Source organism: Haliaeetus albicilla, chromosome 3 (assembly GCF_947461875.1).
Source record: "Haliaeetus albicilla chromosome 3, bHalAlb1.1, whole genome shotgun sequence".
Classification (NCBI taxonomy): domain Eukaryota; kingdom Metazoa; phylum Chordata; class Aves; order Accipitriformes; family Accipitridae; genus Haliaeetus; species Haliaeetus albicilla.
Window position 1 is genome coordinate 29,753,580 of NC_091485.1, and position 13,637 is coordinate 29,767,216.

At 42.4% G+C, this 13,637-nt stretch overlaps 1 protein-coding gene across 2 annotated transcripts in view; it reads right to left on the bottom strand.

Annotated features, from left to right (window-relative positions):
* Positions 1–13,637, bottom strand: part of GAREM1 (GRB2 associated regulator of MAPK1 subtype 1) — a 101,956-nt gene that overhangs the window by 15,347 nt on the left and 72,972 nt on the right. The window contains exon 3 of one of the 2 annotated variants that reach the window (XM_069779241.1): positions 7,359–7,489. The exons of the other annotated variant lie outside the window; for it this stretch is intronic. Within the exon in view, the coding sequence (XP_069635342.1) occupies positions 7,359–7,489 (131 nt within the window). The remainder of the gene's footprint in view (positions 1–7,358; positions 7,490–13,637) is intronic. 2 annotated transcript variants of the gene reach the window in all.

The window sequence follows — 13,637 nt, forward strand, 5'->3', positions numbered from 1 at the left end:
GGTGAAGTTAAGGCTGCTGGTACACCTCAGCAGGCTAAGTATATTTTAAAATTTAAATTCTAAAAGTCAAGAAAGGTAACTCCCCTCTTCTCATGTTAGGTTAATTCATTCATTACCCCATGGTAGTTAACATCTGTAAAGCATACATGGTGGGTAAATATGTGTTCCAGGACATTAGCAACAAATATATCTCTTATTCATCCCATATGTAGCAATCACTCTAAAATAATCTAGAAACTCATGCACAGATATCTGTATTTTTTGTTTCCCAGATTACATAGCTAAATGAACTTTACTTTGCCCCCGTAGCAATGACCTACGAAAATCAAACTTGCTGTCTTGTTCACTCAAACATTTCACTTTATCAATGGCCACAAAACTTACGAAAACATCAACAAATAGGGCTGTGGATTTTAGCACAGGACATCAGGTGAGGTCTGTAGAATCCTCCAGGTTGGTCAGGACCCCTAGAGTAATCTAGTCCAACGTGGTCCTCAAAGCAGGTGTAGTTACAGCTTACAGCAGGGTGCTCAGGGTCACGTCCAGTTAAATTTTTAGTTTCTCTGAAGATGGACAATCCACATATTCTCTGGGCTACCTCTTTCTGTGTTCAACCACCCTCATTAATTTTTTTTTTCTTTTATTAGAGCAGAATTATCATGTTCCAACTCATGTCTGTTGCCCCTTGTCCTCCAACTGGGCACCTCAGATGAGTCTGTCGGTCTTCTTTATACCCTCCCACTAGGTCCCCTCAGCCCTCTCAAGGCTGGACAACCCCAGTTCTCCCTGCCTCTCCTAACAGGTAGTTTGCTACAGCCCCCTGACCATCTCAGTATACTGGACTTGCTCCCACATGTCAATGTCTGTCTTCCTTTTATTAGTGTGCCATTGGAAAAAAGCCGTTTCCCAAACTGGAAGCAATACCCCAGCTGTAGCATCACAAGCACCAAATGGTGGGGAATCATCACCAACCTCAACCAGCTGGCTACACTCTTGCTAATTCTGCCTGGTATGTTGTTGGCCACCGTTGCAGCACCACCACTACTGTCTATCAAGTACCCCTCAGACTTTTTCCACAGAGCCACTTTCTAGCCCGCCAGCTTGTTGCAGGGCTTATGGCATCCCAGGCGCTGGGCTTTGCGCTTCGCAGGGCTCCCATCACCCCGGGAATCAGTCAAGGACAGCAGCTCCTCGGAACAGATTTCATTCACACCAAATAGTATGCTTAAAGACAACACGACCTGGGAGAAAGTACATATCAGAAATGATTCCTAAAAGGCAGAATGGGTGACACCACACCAGACTCGGCTCCCTCTACCCTCTAAGCTTCCAGCATTGACCCAACAGGATTTGCACCTGCAGGCACCCCTATGCTCCTTCACACCCCCGCTGAGAGGATGCCCCATGCACCCCCAGCTTCCCACTACGAAATCACTAGCGGGGTGTAGCAGAGCCCTACGCTATTTCAGACGCTTGGAACTTCCAGTGGCATGTCCCAGCCCATGCATGTGACATGGCATATCACTGGTATATGACGGAGAGAAGACAGCAGTGCACGATCTCAGAGCAGCAGAATTAAGGTAGTCCAGAACACAGACTGATGCAGAAATAATGATATATTTTTATGGCAAACTGTTAGAATCTCCTCATAATTCTGGAAAACAGGTAATGCCACAGAAGGCAGAAAGCACCTGAGAAGCCTTCATTCAGCTGCATAACACACCCAGGAGGGCTGATTCCAGTCCCAGCAGGGTTCCACTTCATCCCACACTTTCAGCTCACTTCCCCCCTGCTGCTTTGCCCACGCTGGAGCAATGCTCTTGCCTCCTTTGGGACTTCTGTCAGGTTCGGTTTTGAACCTTCAGGTGTGAAGGCCTTGCAACTGGTAGGAAGCTGAGACCAGCTGAAGGAAGCGGGGGAAGGAAGGTAGGACAATACATTTTCCTCAGTCATCTCCATAGTGGGACTGTGCCCCCATGTTTTAATTTTTTGCGTGCCCCCTCCTCACATCTTTTATTTAAAACAGAAATTATTCACTAGACAGTTCCAGTACAGCAACTTGCAGCAGTAACCACCAAACCTCCAGCTGCTGTCATTACCTGATAAGCACAAAGTCTCCTCCAGTTATTAAACTGCTAGCCTTGGGAGCATTCTGAAATAACTCCTTCTCCAAACACATTTATCTTCATGGCTGCTCTCTCTCTCCGTTTTACACATTATAACAACAATGCTTTACGCATTATAACAATGACTCCTGCAGTTTTACTTCCCCCTCGCCCCTCTTTTGCCCTTCCCAGCCAGTTTTCACTTTCTGTTAATAGGTGAGAATAATCAGTGCTCCCTGCTCTGTGGAAGAGGCAGTGCTTGTCACACTATACTCCAAAGCCATCTAGAAACTGAAACTGAACAACTCCTAACGCAGAGAACCAGAGCCTACTCCATGCTGTACTTGCCCCCACCTCCCTACTGCCAGATGGTGATCCATATTAACTGTTCACTATCGATGCCGGGATGCTGACCAGAAAGGTTACTGGCTTACAGACATCTTATCAAACACACTGCAAAACAGCAGTGGGTTAAGTCACTACAATATTTTAAGAGTCCCACAATTCAATAACAATTCAGAAGCCAATTACACCTACTGCAGAAGACAGGCATCAGGAAAATGATGAATGATTATTTAGGAAACATGTTCTTTTGGGAAAGCTCAAGTACATTGTTTCTTTTGCTTAATGAAAGGTTAACTTAGAAAAATAGATTTTGATAACACCTGAGTCAATATCCTGTCTTGGACTCCAACTGTTCTAATTTGTTATAGTTTGAAGTAGAAGTCTTTAATCACTTGGACACATATGAACTCCTTATAAAAATGATTTGTGGCCTCATATCGCTTGTTATACCTGCTAGATCTTATTAGAGTAATGCAAGCATTACATTCACAGTAAAAATTCACAGTTAGCATTTCTTTTGGTAGAGCTCTTTTTAACTCTGAGGTCTCCGATTCATAGTTACTGCATACAGTTTTTACTATTAAGCCCAAGGGACCTATAAGAGCACTTTTTAAAAAAAAATTATCTTCTTTTTTACAGGTGTCCCCAAACAAATAAAGATATTTTAATATAAAACAAACAGTCTTCAAAAGAGCTATTAGCAGCCCCTCCCCCTTTTTCAAAGAAGTTGACTTAATTCAGTGAGACAGCATCCCATTTTTATTTTATAAACCTCTGTCTCCCAAGACATAGAATCAGCAAGTGCAACTCTTCATGTTAGTATACACGCATTTCCCTCTCAGCTGAGAGGGACCTTGCCCTGATTGCTACATTAAAAGCTGGCTTCAATGCTGTTTAAGGATGTCTCAAATAAATCAAAGTGTTCAAAAAATGACACAAAACGTGACCGGTAATACCGCAGAGCTCCAACACGAAGCGCCTCTTCACGTGGCATGTCAGGAAGGCCAGCTCATGAGGCCACTGTGAGGCAATGGCGCTCACTATCCAGGCTCCTTTCAGAGCAGAAATCCTCTAGCAGGTGCTCAGTGTAGGCACGAAGCAGCAGGTCTGCTTCTCTCTCACTCGAGCCGTGCACCAGATGCTGGAGCAAAGAGGCAGCCACAGCAGTGCACTGCCAATGCGAGACACGGAGGTGCCACAGCCTGTGTGTACTGGGGACAGAGGGGGAAGAGAAGAAGAAAAACCTTCTTGGAGCTGAGGCTTGCAGCCTCGTAAGGCTGGCATCAAGCCACAAAGGCAATGAGGGGACTAAACACTAATTCTCAAGGTGAAGTACTATGAATTGCCTGGAAATTTGGAGCTAAAACGTACACACTAACTGATTTCAAGAAAGTTGCTATTGCAGCATTTAAAAATGCCAGTGTAGGTTATAACCCTCTATATACGTGCTTTTTGGAAACTCAGGGCAAGTTTATCAGAGCCAGCAGAATTGCCATCAAATCACGAGATCAATTTTGCTTAACTGTACTACATTAACATTTGTCAAAAAAAAAAAAAAAAAGAAGGCAAAGTTTTCACTATAGACTTATTTTTGCGAAAATGCACACCGTATGGCCCAATACAGTTAAGCCACTGTGAAAAGAGGATTACGTTAAAAAAAACCCCCAACAATTCAGGTATCAAAAGTTCACACCAGTCAAACAATGTCTTTGATAGGAAAGAAAAGAATTATTATGGGGCTAACTAACTAACCAGCCTCTCCATCCTGGAAGGCTCTGCAAACAGCTTCATAGCCTCTCCAGGGAGATCGAGTGGTATGTTCAGGACAAAAATGATATCCTGGAAGATGTGAAGGGTCCTGCAACACTAAGTGGGCTGGTTTTTAGAGTGCAGGAGTTCATGGCTTGTCTAATGTTGAATCTATCAGACAATACTGTTGCTTTTTAAGAGAACTTTTTGTGAATTGTCCTCAGTATGCCATGGGTTTTTTTGTTCCTGGTTTTGTTTTTAAGTCTTAATGCAAATAGCTTCCTGGGCATTTGTACAGACTGCCATCTGTATGGGACCAGAGCAGTTCACTGCAGAAATCTATTGCTGCTGCTTCAGCAGAAGCTAGGGCCCTGGGGTAGCTCAACTTCCTTAATATTTTTCTTCCTAGCATAGAGAGTCAAAAAACCCCTAATCTTTGTAGTATAATGCTGTTACATAAATAAAATTCTCTGCAATTATGCACTGAATATTAATACAAAAAAGGTTATCACCTATCTGGTCAGTGAAGAAAAGACAGAATGCCTCTAATTTTCAATTAGGAACAGCTTAAATACCTATTGACTGAGTGAAATTGGCTTATCCCCAGAACACTCTAAATTGCTGTGCCTGTAGATGCTGCTGGCCACTGGGTACCTGAGGTAACCGATAGGGTATCCAAGCACAGTACTGATATGTACGTACATCCAAAGAAGTTACCAGAAGTAGGTTTAGCCATTACAAAAGTTTGGTTTAATCTAAAATTTTTGTTTGCTATTCTGTGAACAGTGACTCCACCTTCCACTCCCATGCTTGATGGCATGTGTTACAGCCCTCCTTCAAACACCCAGCAGGTCTGCCTCAGTGCACTGCCCAGAAAGCCTGCCTAGCTGCGAAACCGTGGGGGAGGAAGGGACACCCATCTCCCCTGCCTCCCCCAGGATAAGGTGGCTTATTTTTCCCTTTAACAACTAATACATGGAGTAAAAATGAAGTAACCCCCTTGGAGAAGATTCCACAGCCCATCACAGAGAGAAGGCAGTTCACTGAACAGCAGTGCTAGCTGTAAAATCCTGCTGGAGCAGCAAAGGATTTACGTGGAGGAGCAAGGTTCAAACCAAGTTGAACCATAACCATGGCATATTGGCACATGCAGGCAGACCTCAATGAGCACAGACAAAACCATGCAGTGACTGTCTAGTGGCACCTTGTAACTCTACAGGTTCTTTCTTCAAAAATTATCCATGAAAGACTTGAGTGCTTGGAACAAGAAAGAATTCCCAGACTTCAAAGTTCTTCCTCATCTTAAATGCTTCATCAGTTATTTTAGGCAATTTTTTTTTCATTTTTATATCAGATTAAATTCAGAAGAGAACATCAGGAGGTAGCTAAACAGGCACACTGCATTGGACAGAAATCAACCCTACTTAGTATTCCTCCCTTTCCTCTAATCAGTTTGACAGGATCTCCCCTATATTAAAATTTTAGTGTACATAATTCTCTTGCATGTAAAGGGTTATTAAACACTTTAATAAATCCTGTTAAGTTCATTTATTTTTTGGAAGATGATAACCTTGGAATAGACTTCTATGAAACTGGAAAAACTGCCAAGAGAAATACTGTCAAGATAACTGTGTAACTAGGTTAAACCTGGATTATTATTACTGTTATTTACATTAAGGAGTATCACTATAATACCTTTTAAAAATGGATTTGATATCTAACAGTAAGCTATGCTCATTTCTCAGTTTGCTAAATATGACAGAGTTTTAAGAACACTCATTAAACTCAAGATACAACATTTTACATTTAAACAACCCTGCAGACGAATACTTTTCTCCCTATAAAAATCAAAGCTGCACATTTTACTGTGCCACTCTCTCGATTTGGTCATTGATCAGCTGAGAAATAATGGCACAGCACTGGATAAGGTCAGCAGTCCCAAGGTAAGACTGATTTTCCTGGGTAGAAATGAAATTTTCTTGTTGCCTTGATTTGCCTAAGTAAGTCCTAAACATACAAAAAGTGTTCCAACTTTCTCATGTAGCCTTCATTCACGAAAGGCTCTCTTTTATGGAGAGCATAGATGAAAACAACCTACTGTCTTGAAAGGCATGAGTCTGTGTCCCTAAATGAATTAGCTGACGAGCTTTCGCACTTACAGCAGTCTGCAGCAATCCTGTTTCACACCTATAAAAATTGCAGACTGGCTGGTGTCCCCCAACTCTAACAGTGAAAGAAAGGGAAAGGTTTCTTCACTAAAAGGTTGTTATACAAACCCCACCTCCCTATACATGGGACCAGGAAACTCTGTACTGGTTTTGCACCAGCAGTATCAACCAGTTTCCCCCGTAGGGTACACAACGTGGATCTGCACCATTGCAGCCCCGCTCTAGAATGCTCTTCTACCAGTCTTAGAAGGCGTATCAACTGAAGCAAACCAGATGAGCCCAAAGACCCCTCTGCTCTGTTGGCAGAGCTGACCTACCTTGTGTAGTGTCACACATATAAGTAGGACAAGGAAGAACAAGTTCTGTCTTCACTGTTTCATGCCACTGCACTGCAGTGTGTTTGGTGATAGCAAGCCCTCTTACACTCATGGGTGCCATTGCTGACCCTTTGATGAGCCCAAGAGGCATGCACATGCAAACAAACACACACAGAGAACAAGTGTGTCTTTTGGTGGTTTTTTTTTTTTTTTTTTGTTTTATTCACAATGGTATTTAGCCGCAGTATTTTGAGACAAGCAACCGCATCATTTCACCCTGCGTGCTCCCTGAGAATAAGGCTTTCTGGACAGGGATTTGAGCAGCTGCTGCTTAGAAGAGAATAAAATTCAGACTGCTGGAGGGGGAGGGGAAAGGGGGCAACAAACAACATTTGTTTAAAATCTGGCAGGAGCATCCTAATTAGACGAATTATTGGATGGATCATCAGGACTGCTCCCCAAAGTGACATCGGACAGGAGAGCCCTTAGAGGTCATGTTGATTTAAGACTGCAAAAATGATCCTGAAGAGCACCATCACTGAATGCAGAACACTACAGGCTTTTTTTCTCAAAAAATCACACTTCCCACACAGCATCATTGCTCACTTGCCATGTATATAAAGGTTGTAACAGTTAATCACTTAAACAGGGATAAATATTTATTCAGGGTCTACCTTAACGTTGAATGTTATTTCCTCCATGACGTAAACTCGTTCAGGAAATGCTTTAGCCACCTCCTCCACACTGTTAAAATACTGCACTGGCTCCTTAATATCTCGGTCTTGTTCCAGCAGCTTAAACTGCCCTGAAAACAGATGATAAACAGAAGAGTTGTAAGATATTTATATTGGACAACTGTCACTGTGGCAACTGCTGGCTCAACTTATTCACCATTTTGCTCAGTCAATTTTTCTGGTTATTAGCAGCCAAACATGAAGACGAAAGATTGCAGAGAGTCTTCTGAACTTGCTGTGAAAGACACCCCATTTCACCAGGTCAGAACAAAAAGAACATGTGGGTGCTGAAGTTAAATAAAAAAAGATCCTTTTGTCACATGCTCGCTAGAAATAGTAAATAACTATGGAGGCATTTGTGTTTGTGTACGTAATTCAGTATAATAGTATCTGTACAGATAGCATTTTTTAGCCCTTAATATTAGAAGTTTTACAGAAAGAAAACACACCCATTACTATAAAACCCCAAAACAACAAACATAAGGGTTTTGTTTTTGTTTTTAGCATCATCAAACAGCTATTAAAAAATGCTAGGCTAAAACCCTTTTCCCCCTAGGCTTCCCTAAGAGTGGAATAGCACCTAACTTTCCTTAATCATAAATTAAGCCCTTTGAGAACTTTAGCTAACATAAGAAATTAAACCATACACGTTTAAAACATTTTGAAGGTGGTCGCCTTCAGAAGAGCATTAGAAAGAAGTGTTTCTTGCTGACTTTACCTCCCTCCAGCATGAAAACCTTGGCTATTTTCTAAGTCTTGTAAAAGGCAAGAACTAACACGGAGGCAGCTGCCCCAGGCAGACCTGCCAGGGACAGCCACGTACATCAACCACCTCTCTGCACTACAAGCACAAAGTTTAAAAGCTTTCTTTTATAAACACAGCGATAACGAAAGCTTAGATGGGCACATTTGCTGCTTGTATGACTTAAACTTAAATCAGTGGAACAATCTTCCTAAATTTAGAAACACTAACCACTACTAAGTTAAAGGCTGGTCTCAGCCAGACAATAGCATGGCTAGACTTGATGTAAGAAGCCACTCCAGAAAATGAGAAAAAGGCTGAGTAAAATCAATGGTTAGTGCATCTCCTGTAAATCATATTTTAAAATTAGCAATGCACGCAGCCACTAGATTATTGTTCCCAAACAGTGCTCAACCTCATTAAAATACATCCAACACATCAATACGTCAGCCACCTACAGAAATATTTTCTCACTCCTTCAGCATTTTTGTGCACAACACCCTGCTGCCCCTATACATCCCATCAGACTTGAAACTTTTGTGACATGTTCAGAGAATTCACCCACACTAAACTATTTCAGGCCACCTAGCAGCAGAGGAGGAAAAGAATGCAAGCTCAGCAACTCCTGACACCCCATGAAAAAGACCTGTCCCGCCACCCTGCCAGGTGTGTGCACACACGTGTACACACACACCCCCCAAGAGAGGTGCAAGACCAAGAGGCTCAGCTCCTCCACCGAACCCCAACAACCCTGCTGGCAGAGGCACACTCTTCTTTTCATCAGTATGCTCGAGTGCTGTGGTTGTAAGCCTCAGTATCAACTTACAAGACAGAAGACTTCCTTTTACTCCCTTCCATACGTTTTGTCTTTCTAAGTGACCTCAGTAACTGTGAAGTATTATCAGCAGGGTAACTAAAGATGCTGGTACTTCCCAATGCAAGACCGTATTTTGCAAGTGTTTAATAAGCTTCACCACACTTCAAGAATCAGTTGCCTTGGAGTTTTCCTAACTTCATGTCTGCTTCAGGACACGCTATTATTGGAAGTTCTGCCAAGACAATTCAGGTACTTCAAAGACCAACACTGGAGTAGAAGCAGCAGGACCTTTGGTCTGACCTCCTGAAGCCATTCCCATATATTACAGCAATGTAGTTGACTACAGGAATGGCTTCTCCAGGTCAGACCAAAGGTCTGCCTCGTGCAGCATTCTGCCTTAGACAGGAGCAAACGACAGCTGTGTAAGGAGGACTTTAAGCACATTTAGCAATACCACCCAGAATCTCCTCCACACCTCTAGGAGGAACTCATGGCTCAAGGATGCCCAGAGCAGGGAAGAGGTATCTTTGGGCTTAGTAGCTCCAGAGGTTTTCTTCCCTGTAAATTTGTTTAATTGCTTACTGAAGGTTATCTAAAACTTTCGTTGTAGACACACCCTCTATCTTGAAAAATTCTGGCAACCTCTTCTTCCACAGACTTTACAGTAGCTCCAGGATTAAGAGTAGAAATTTTAGGAGTGACTAAGCTATGCCTGGCAGACACTATGGGTAGCTACAGGAAAACTGACAGTGGACAAGCATTTGGAAAAACATTTCACATACTCTATAGAAACATGCCAGCATCCTAAAGCTGAATTTGTCAGCCTGCCCGCTCTGAGCGCCTTTCAGTGCAAAGTGATAGAGGGGCCAGGCAGCCGGCACCTCCAGGCTCAAGGAATCTGGACAATTAGCAGGGAGGTGCTCACAGTTAACTGACACTGGAAAGCGTGTTGTGACTGATGCCCGAGGCTCAGACAGGGAGAGATGAAGAGGGGAGAACTGTGCTTTTTAATCCCCAGTCTGCCATACAGACCATGTAAGTCCTGGTTTCAGGATTTCCCTGTCAGCCACAGCCTAACCAAGAGGAAGGTGCATTCCCCCGCACCGCAGGTCCTTCCCCCTGCGGGCACCCCACTTTCCTGCAAAGGAAATTCAGGAGTAGGGGGGAGCTGGGTGAAGTCAGACCTCCTCCTACGTGGAGCCAGGATGTGCCAGGACATCATGCAGCAGCAGAGACTGAGTTGCACCAGGGAGCACCTGACAGCACAGAAAAACTACTACTCTAGAGCATAGAGCCAATGACCATATTTCACAGATAGCCACCAAGGGCAAGACGTTCTTAAATTTTACAGAAGTTGTCACACAGTGTTGGTTCACTGTGAGCTGACCTGAGGCTGTTCCTCTCTCCTGCTTACTTCTCAATTGCTGTCCTCTTTGACTACTGACACAGCCACCTGGATGCAACTCTAATTGATTGCCCAAATTGGGATCCAGGGGTCTGATTTGCAGCATTCCCAGCTGTGGTTACTATTAGAGGCAAGCTGTGATTACAATTTATAATGGCATTTCATACTTTTAAGTTCCACAAAGAAAAAAAACAAAACCACAGCAAGTTTGAGTCACTTCAGACAGATCTAAGTCCAGTGGGGTTACTTCTGATTTAACACTCCCCCCTTATGTACAGAATGGAGTTGAATATGATACTGCATGGAAGCTACATAGTGTTTTGAAACTGTGAGATACTGCAGTGATAAAATCTTGCTAGTTCAGAAAGAAATTGAAAACTCACTTCAGAGCGGGAATTGAGTTGGGCACAGTAACAAAGCATGAATTCACATGAACAAGGAAGGAAAACAACATACTGAATAATAATACATTATATGAACAATACCCATCCACCACTTTGAATGAGACAGTGGTCTTTAATTCTAGGTTCTCTAGTTACTCTGTTTGGAAGCATAGTAATACTATTTTACTATGACTGCTACATATTTAACAATAGATAGTCTGGTGGCAAGAAAAAGCCAGTTACCCATTGCAATACAAATTTCTACAGAAAAGTCCCAAATTCCTCAGCACAGAACAAATGCTTTAGGCTGTGTGCAACTGGGATGGAGCTTTGCTTCGGTACAAAGAGATGCTCAGAACCGTCTATGTCGCTATCTGTGCCATCCTCCCCTTCCTTCAGCTAAGCCGTGCAAACACAAAGCCGTCTGTGCTTTCGCTGCTAATAAGCAGCAGTTCACGAGGAGGTTGACTACAGAGGAGTACATACAGATCCCAAAGCATATAATAGAAGGGCAGCGTTAATCTCCTCCTGTTACGAAATCAAGAAGTATGCTGTGCATGGAAGCTGTCAGGGCTAGATGTTAAAATGCCTCTCCTTTGGAAAAGATGGTTTATAACTGGAGATTTTCTATAGATGGTTTTTAAAAATTTATTTCCTCATTGAAAAAGACAGACTTTTTTTACGGGAAGGGGAGAAAGAAGGGCTGAAGAGGGGCCTGCAATACACATTTGAGCCAGATGTCAACTAACTAACTAATGGGGAGGAAGGAGACAATTTCTTACTATGTTTCTCCCTGGTCTCTATTCAAGCTGCCATAAAAAAAAGACAGCATGGCTGAAATACAAGTTAAATGGACGTAAGTCTAGCTTGACTGCAAGTTAAAGTGGAATTTTATTACACTTCACAAGAGGCACGACTTCATTGGGAGACTTTACAAAACTGACATCAAGCTTAAACAAATCACAAGGCAATTTAACTGTGTGTTAATTAGGAGTTCAACAAAAAAGTAAAGAAAATCTAAAGCTAAAACTGTACTGTTATAGAAGTTCACCCCTCTCTTACTAGCACAAAAAGAATAATGAAATGTTTCTCTAGTAAATCATTACAGGTTCAGAAAGATCAAAGATTTGTAATACCTACACGGTCCACTGAGCAGGTGTAGTTACTCCTTTGCAGCCAAATGCAAGGGAGTAATGAACAACTACTGCAAGCTTTCTATCTCTTTACCTTTCAATCTGGCCTCTGGCAGGCACAGTATTGCAACACTTTCATTCTAGTATATATTATCTCTGCAGAATATGAATTCTTATTTCCCTGTGAAGGTACTTACAGCAAAGACAGTAAATCCACTACTGCTGGAAATGAGTCCGGAAAGATAAAAAGGCAGGGAAAGACCTAAACCAGGGCTTATCCTCCAGTTTATGGAGGCATTTATTAAAACCCAGTAGGAGCAGGAAGATCAGTTCATCTTCCTTCTTGCCAGAAGTTGGCCCTGCAATATCTGCAAGCAGGGGCATTAACCAGCCCTTTCTGTCCCAGCCTTCATGTTGCTTCTCCTGCTTAGGCTCTTGCAGGCTTACATACCTTCACAACTCTAAGCCACCTCATACAGGTTATTTCTGTAATGTAGGATCCACTGGTCTTCGCAGTGACTTACACCTCACCACCAAATAGTGCAGCAATTTCCAACAGTCCAGAATGTTTCCAAGACAGAAACATTCCTTTTGTAATGTGTCTGTACTGTGCCTGTACTGTGCCTAGACCAAGGGAGTCCTTATCTAGGGAAAGGGTTCACAGGCTGAACAAACAGTCAAGCTTTCATTGATATAAAAGGATGAGAGCACGTATATGCTCATATACCAAAAAGAAAATCTGAAAAAAGAAATCCCAAGGGAAGAGAAAAAGAAGAAGGGAAGAGAAAAAGAAGAAGGGAAGAGAAAAAGAAGGGAAGAGAAAAAGAAAACGTAGCTGCATGTCATCAGTAGGAAACATGGAAGGCCACTGAAACATCTGCTCAATTGCGTTAGCTGTTAAATGTTTCTCCAAGGAGGCAGGAGTTGTATTGTCTTTCACAGCAGCTTTGATTATTTAGTAAGTCTCTCATCTCTCTATGTGAGACTGTATGCAAAGCCCAGCATTTCTCAAGAATGCGCAGACAGCACAGCAGGGTAGCAAAAGTACTGCAGAGGTTTATGCTTCATATTATTTGTTGACTGCTGACTGCATTTCAGTATTTCAAAGAACAGCAGAGCTGACTCGAAAAGAAAAGGTTCTCTACCTGCCAGAATAACACCATTTTGGAAAAAGACAATTTTTGTCTACATTTTTCAGCATTCCTGTGCAGCAAGCTGATAGGAAATAACTTTGTTTTCCTCCCCCAAAAGATGATCCTTGACATAACTGGGCAGAGTTGAAGAGCGTAAGCCTAAAGCATAAATAAGATGTAACAACAAAGGGCACAGAGAGGTGGCTTTCTAGATATCAGGGAGAATGCGTTTGCATGAATTGGAAAGTACACTTCAGCACACCCAGTTCTTAGATGGACCTGTATAGTCTTCAGCTGACAGTGTACACAACTGCCCCTCAACACCTGATGCAGAAATAAATTCATCTCAGTGGGGTACAATGGAAGGAAATCTCAATTTATGGTCTCACTTGTCACCCCATCAACTAGATCATACGGCAGAGCTATTTTGTCCCTATCTAATCCTTAGACAAGGCAGCCAGTCAAGAGCGAGCATGGCAAACCAAAGACTCCAAAATAATAGATTAAGACATAATCCTAACACTCCAGCCTACATGTAATTTTTTTTAAAATAAGTTTTTTATTTAAATTGACATTTGCCAATATGTCTTTGCATAGAATCTACAT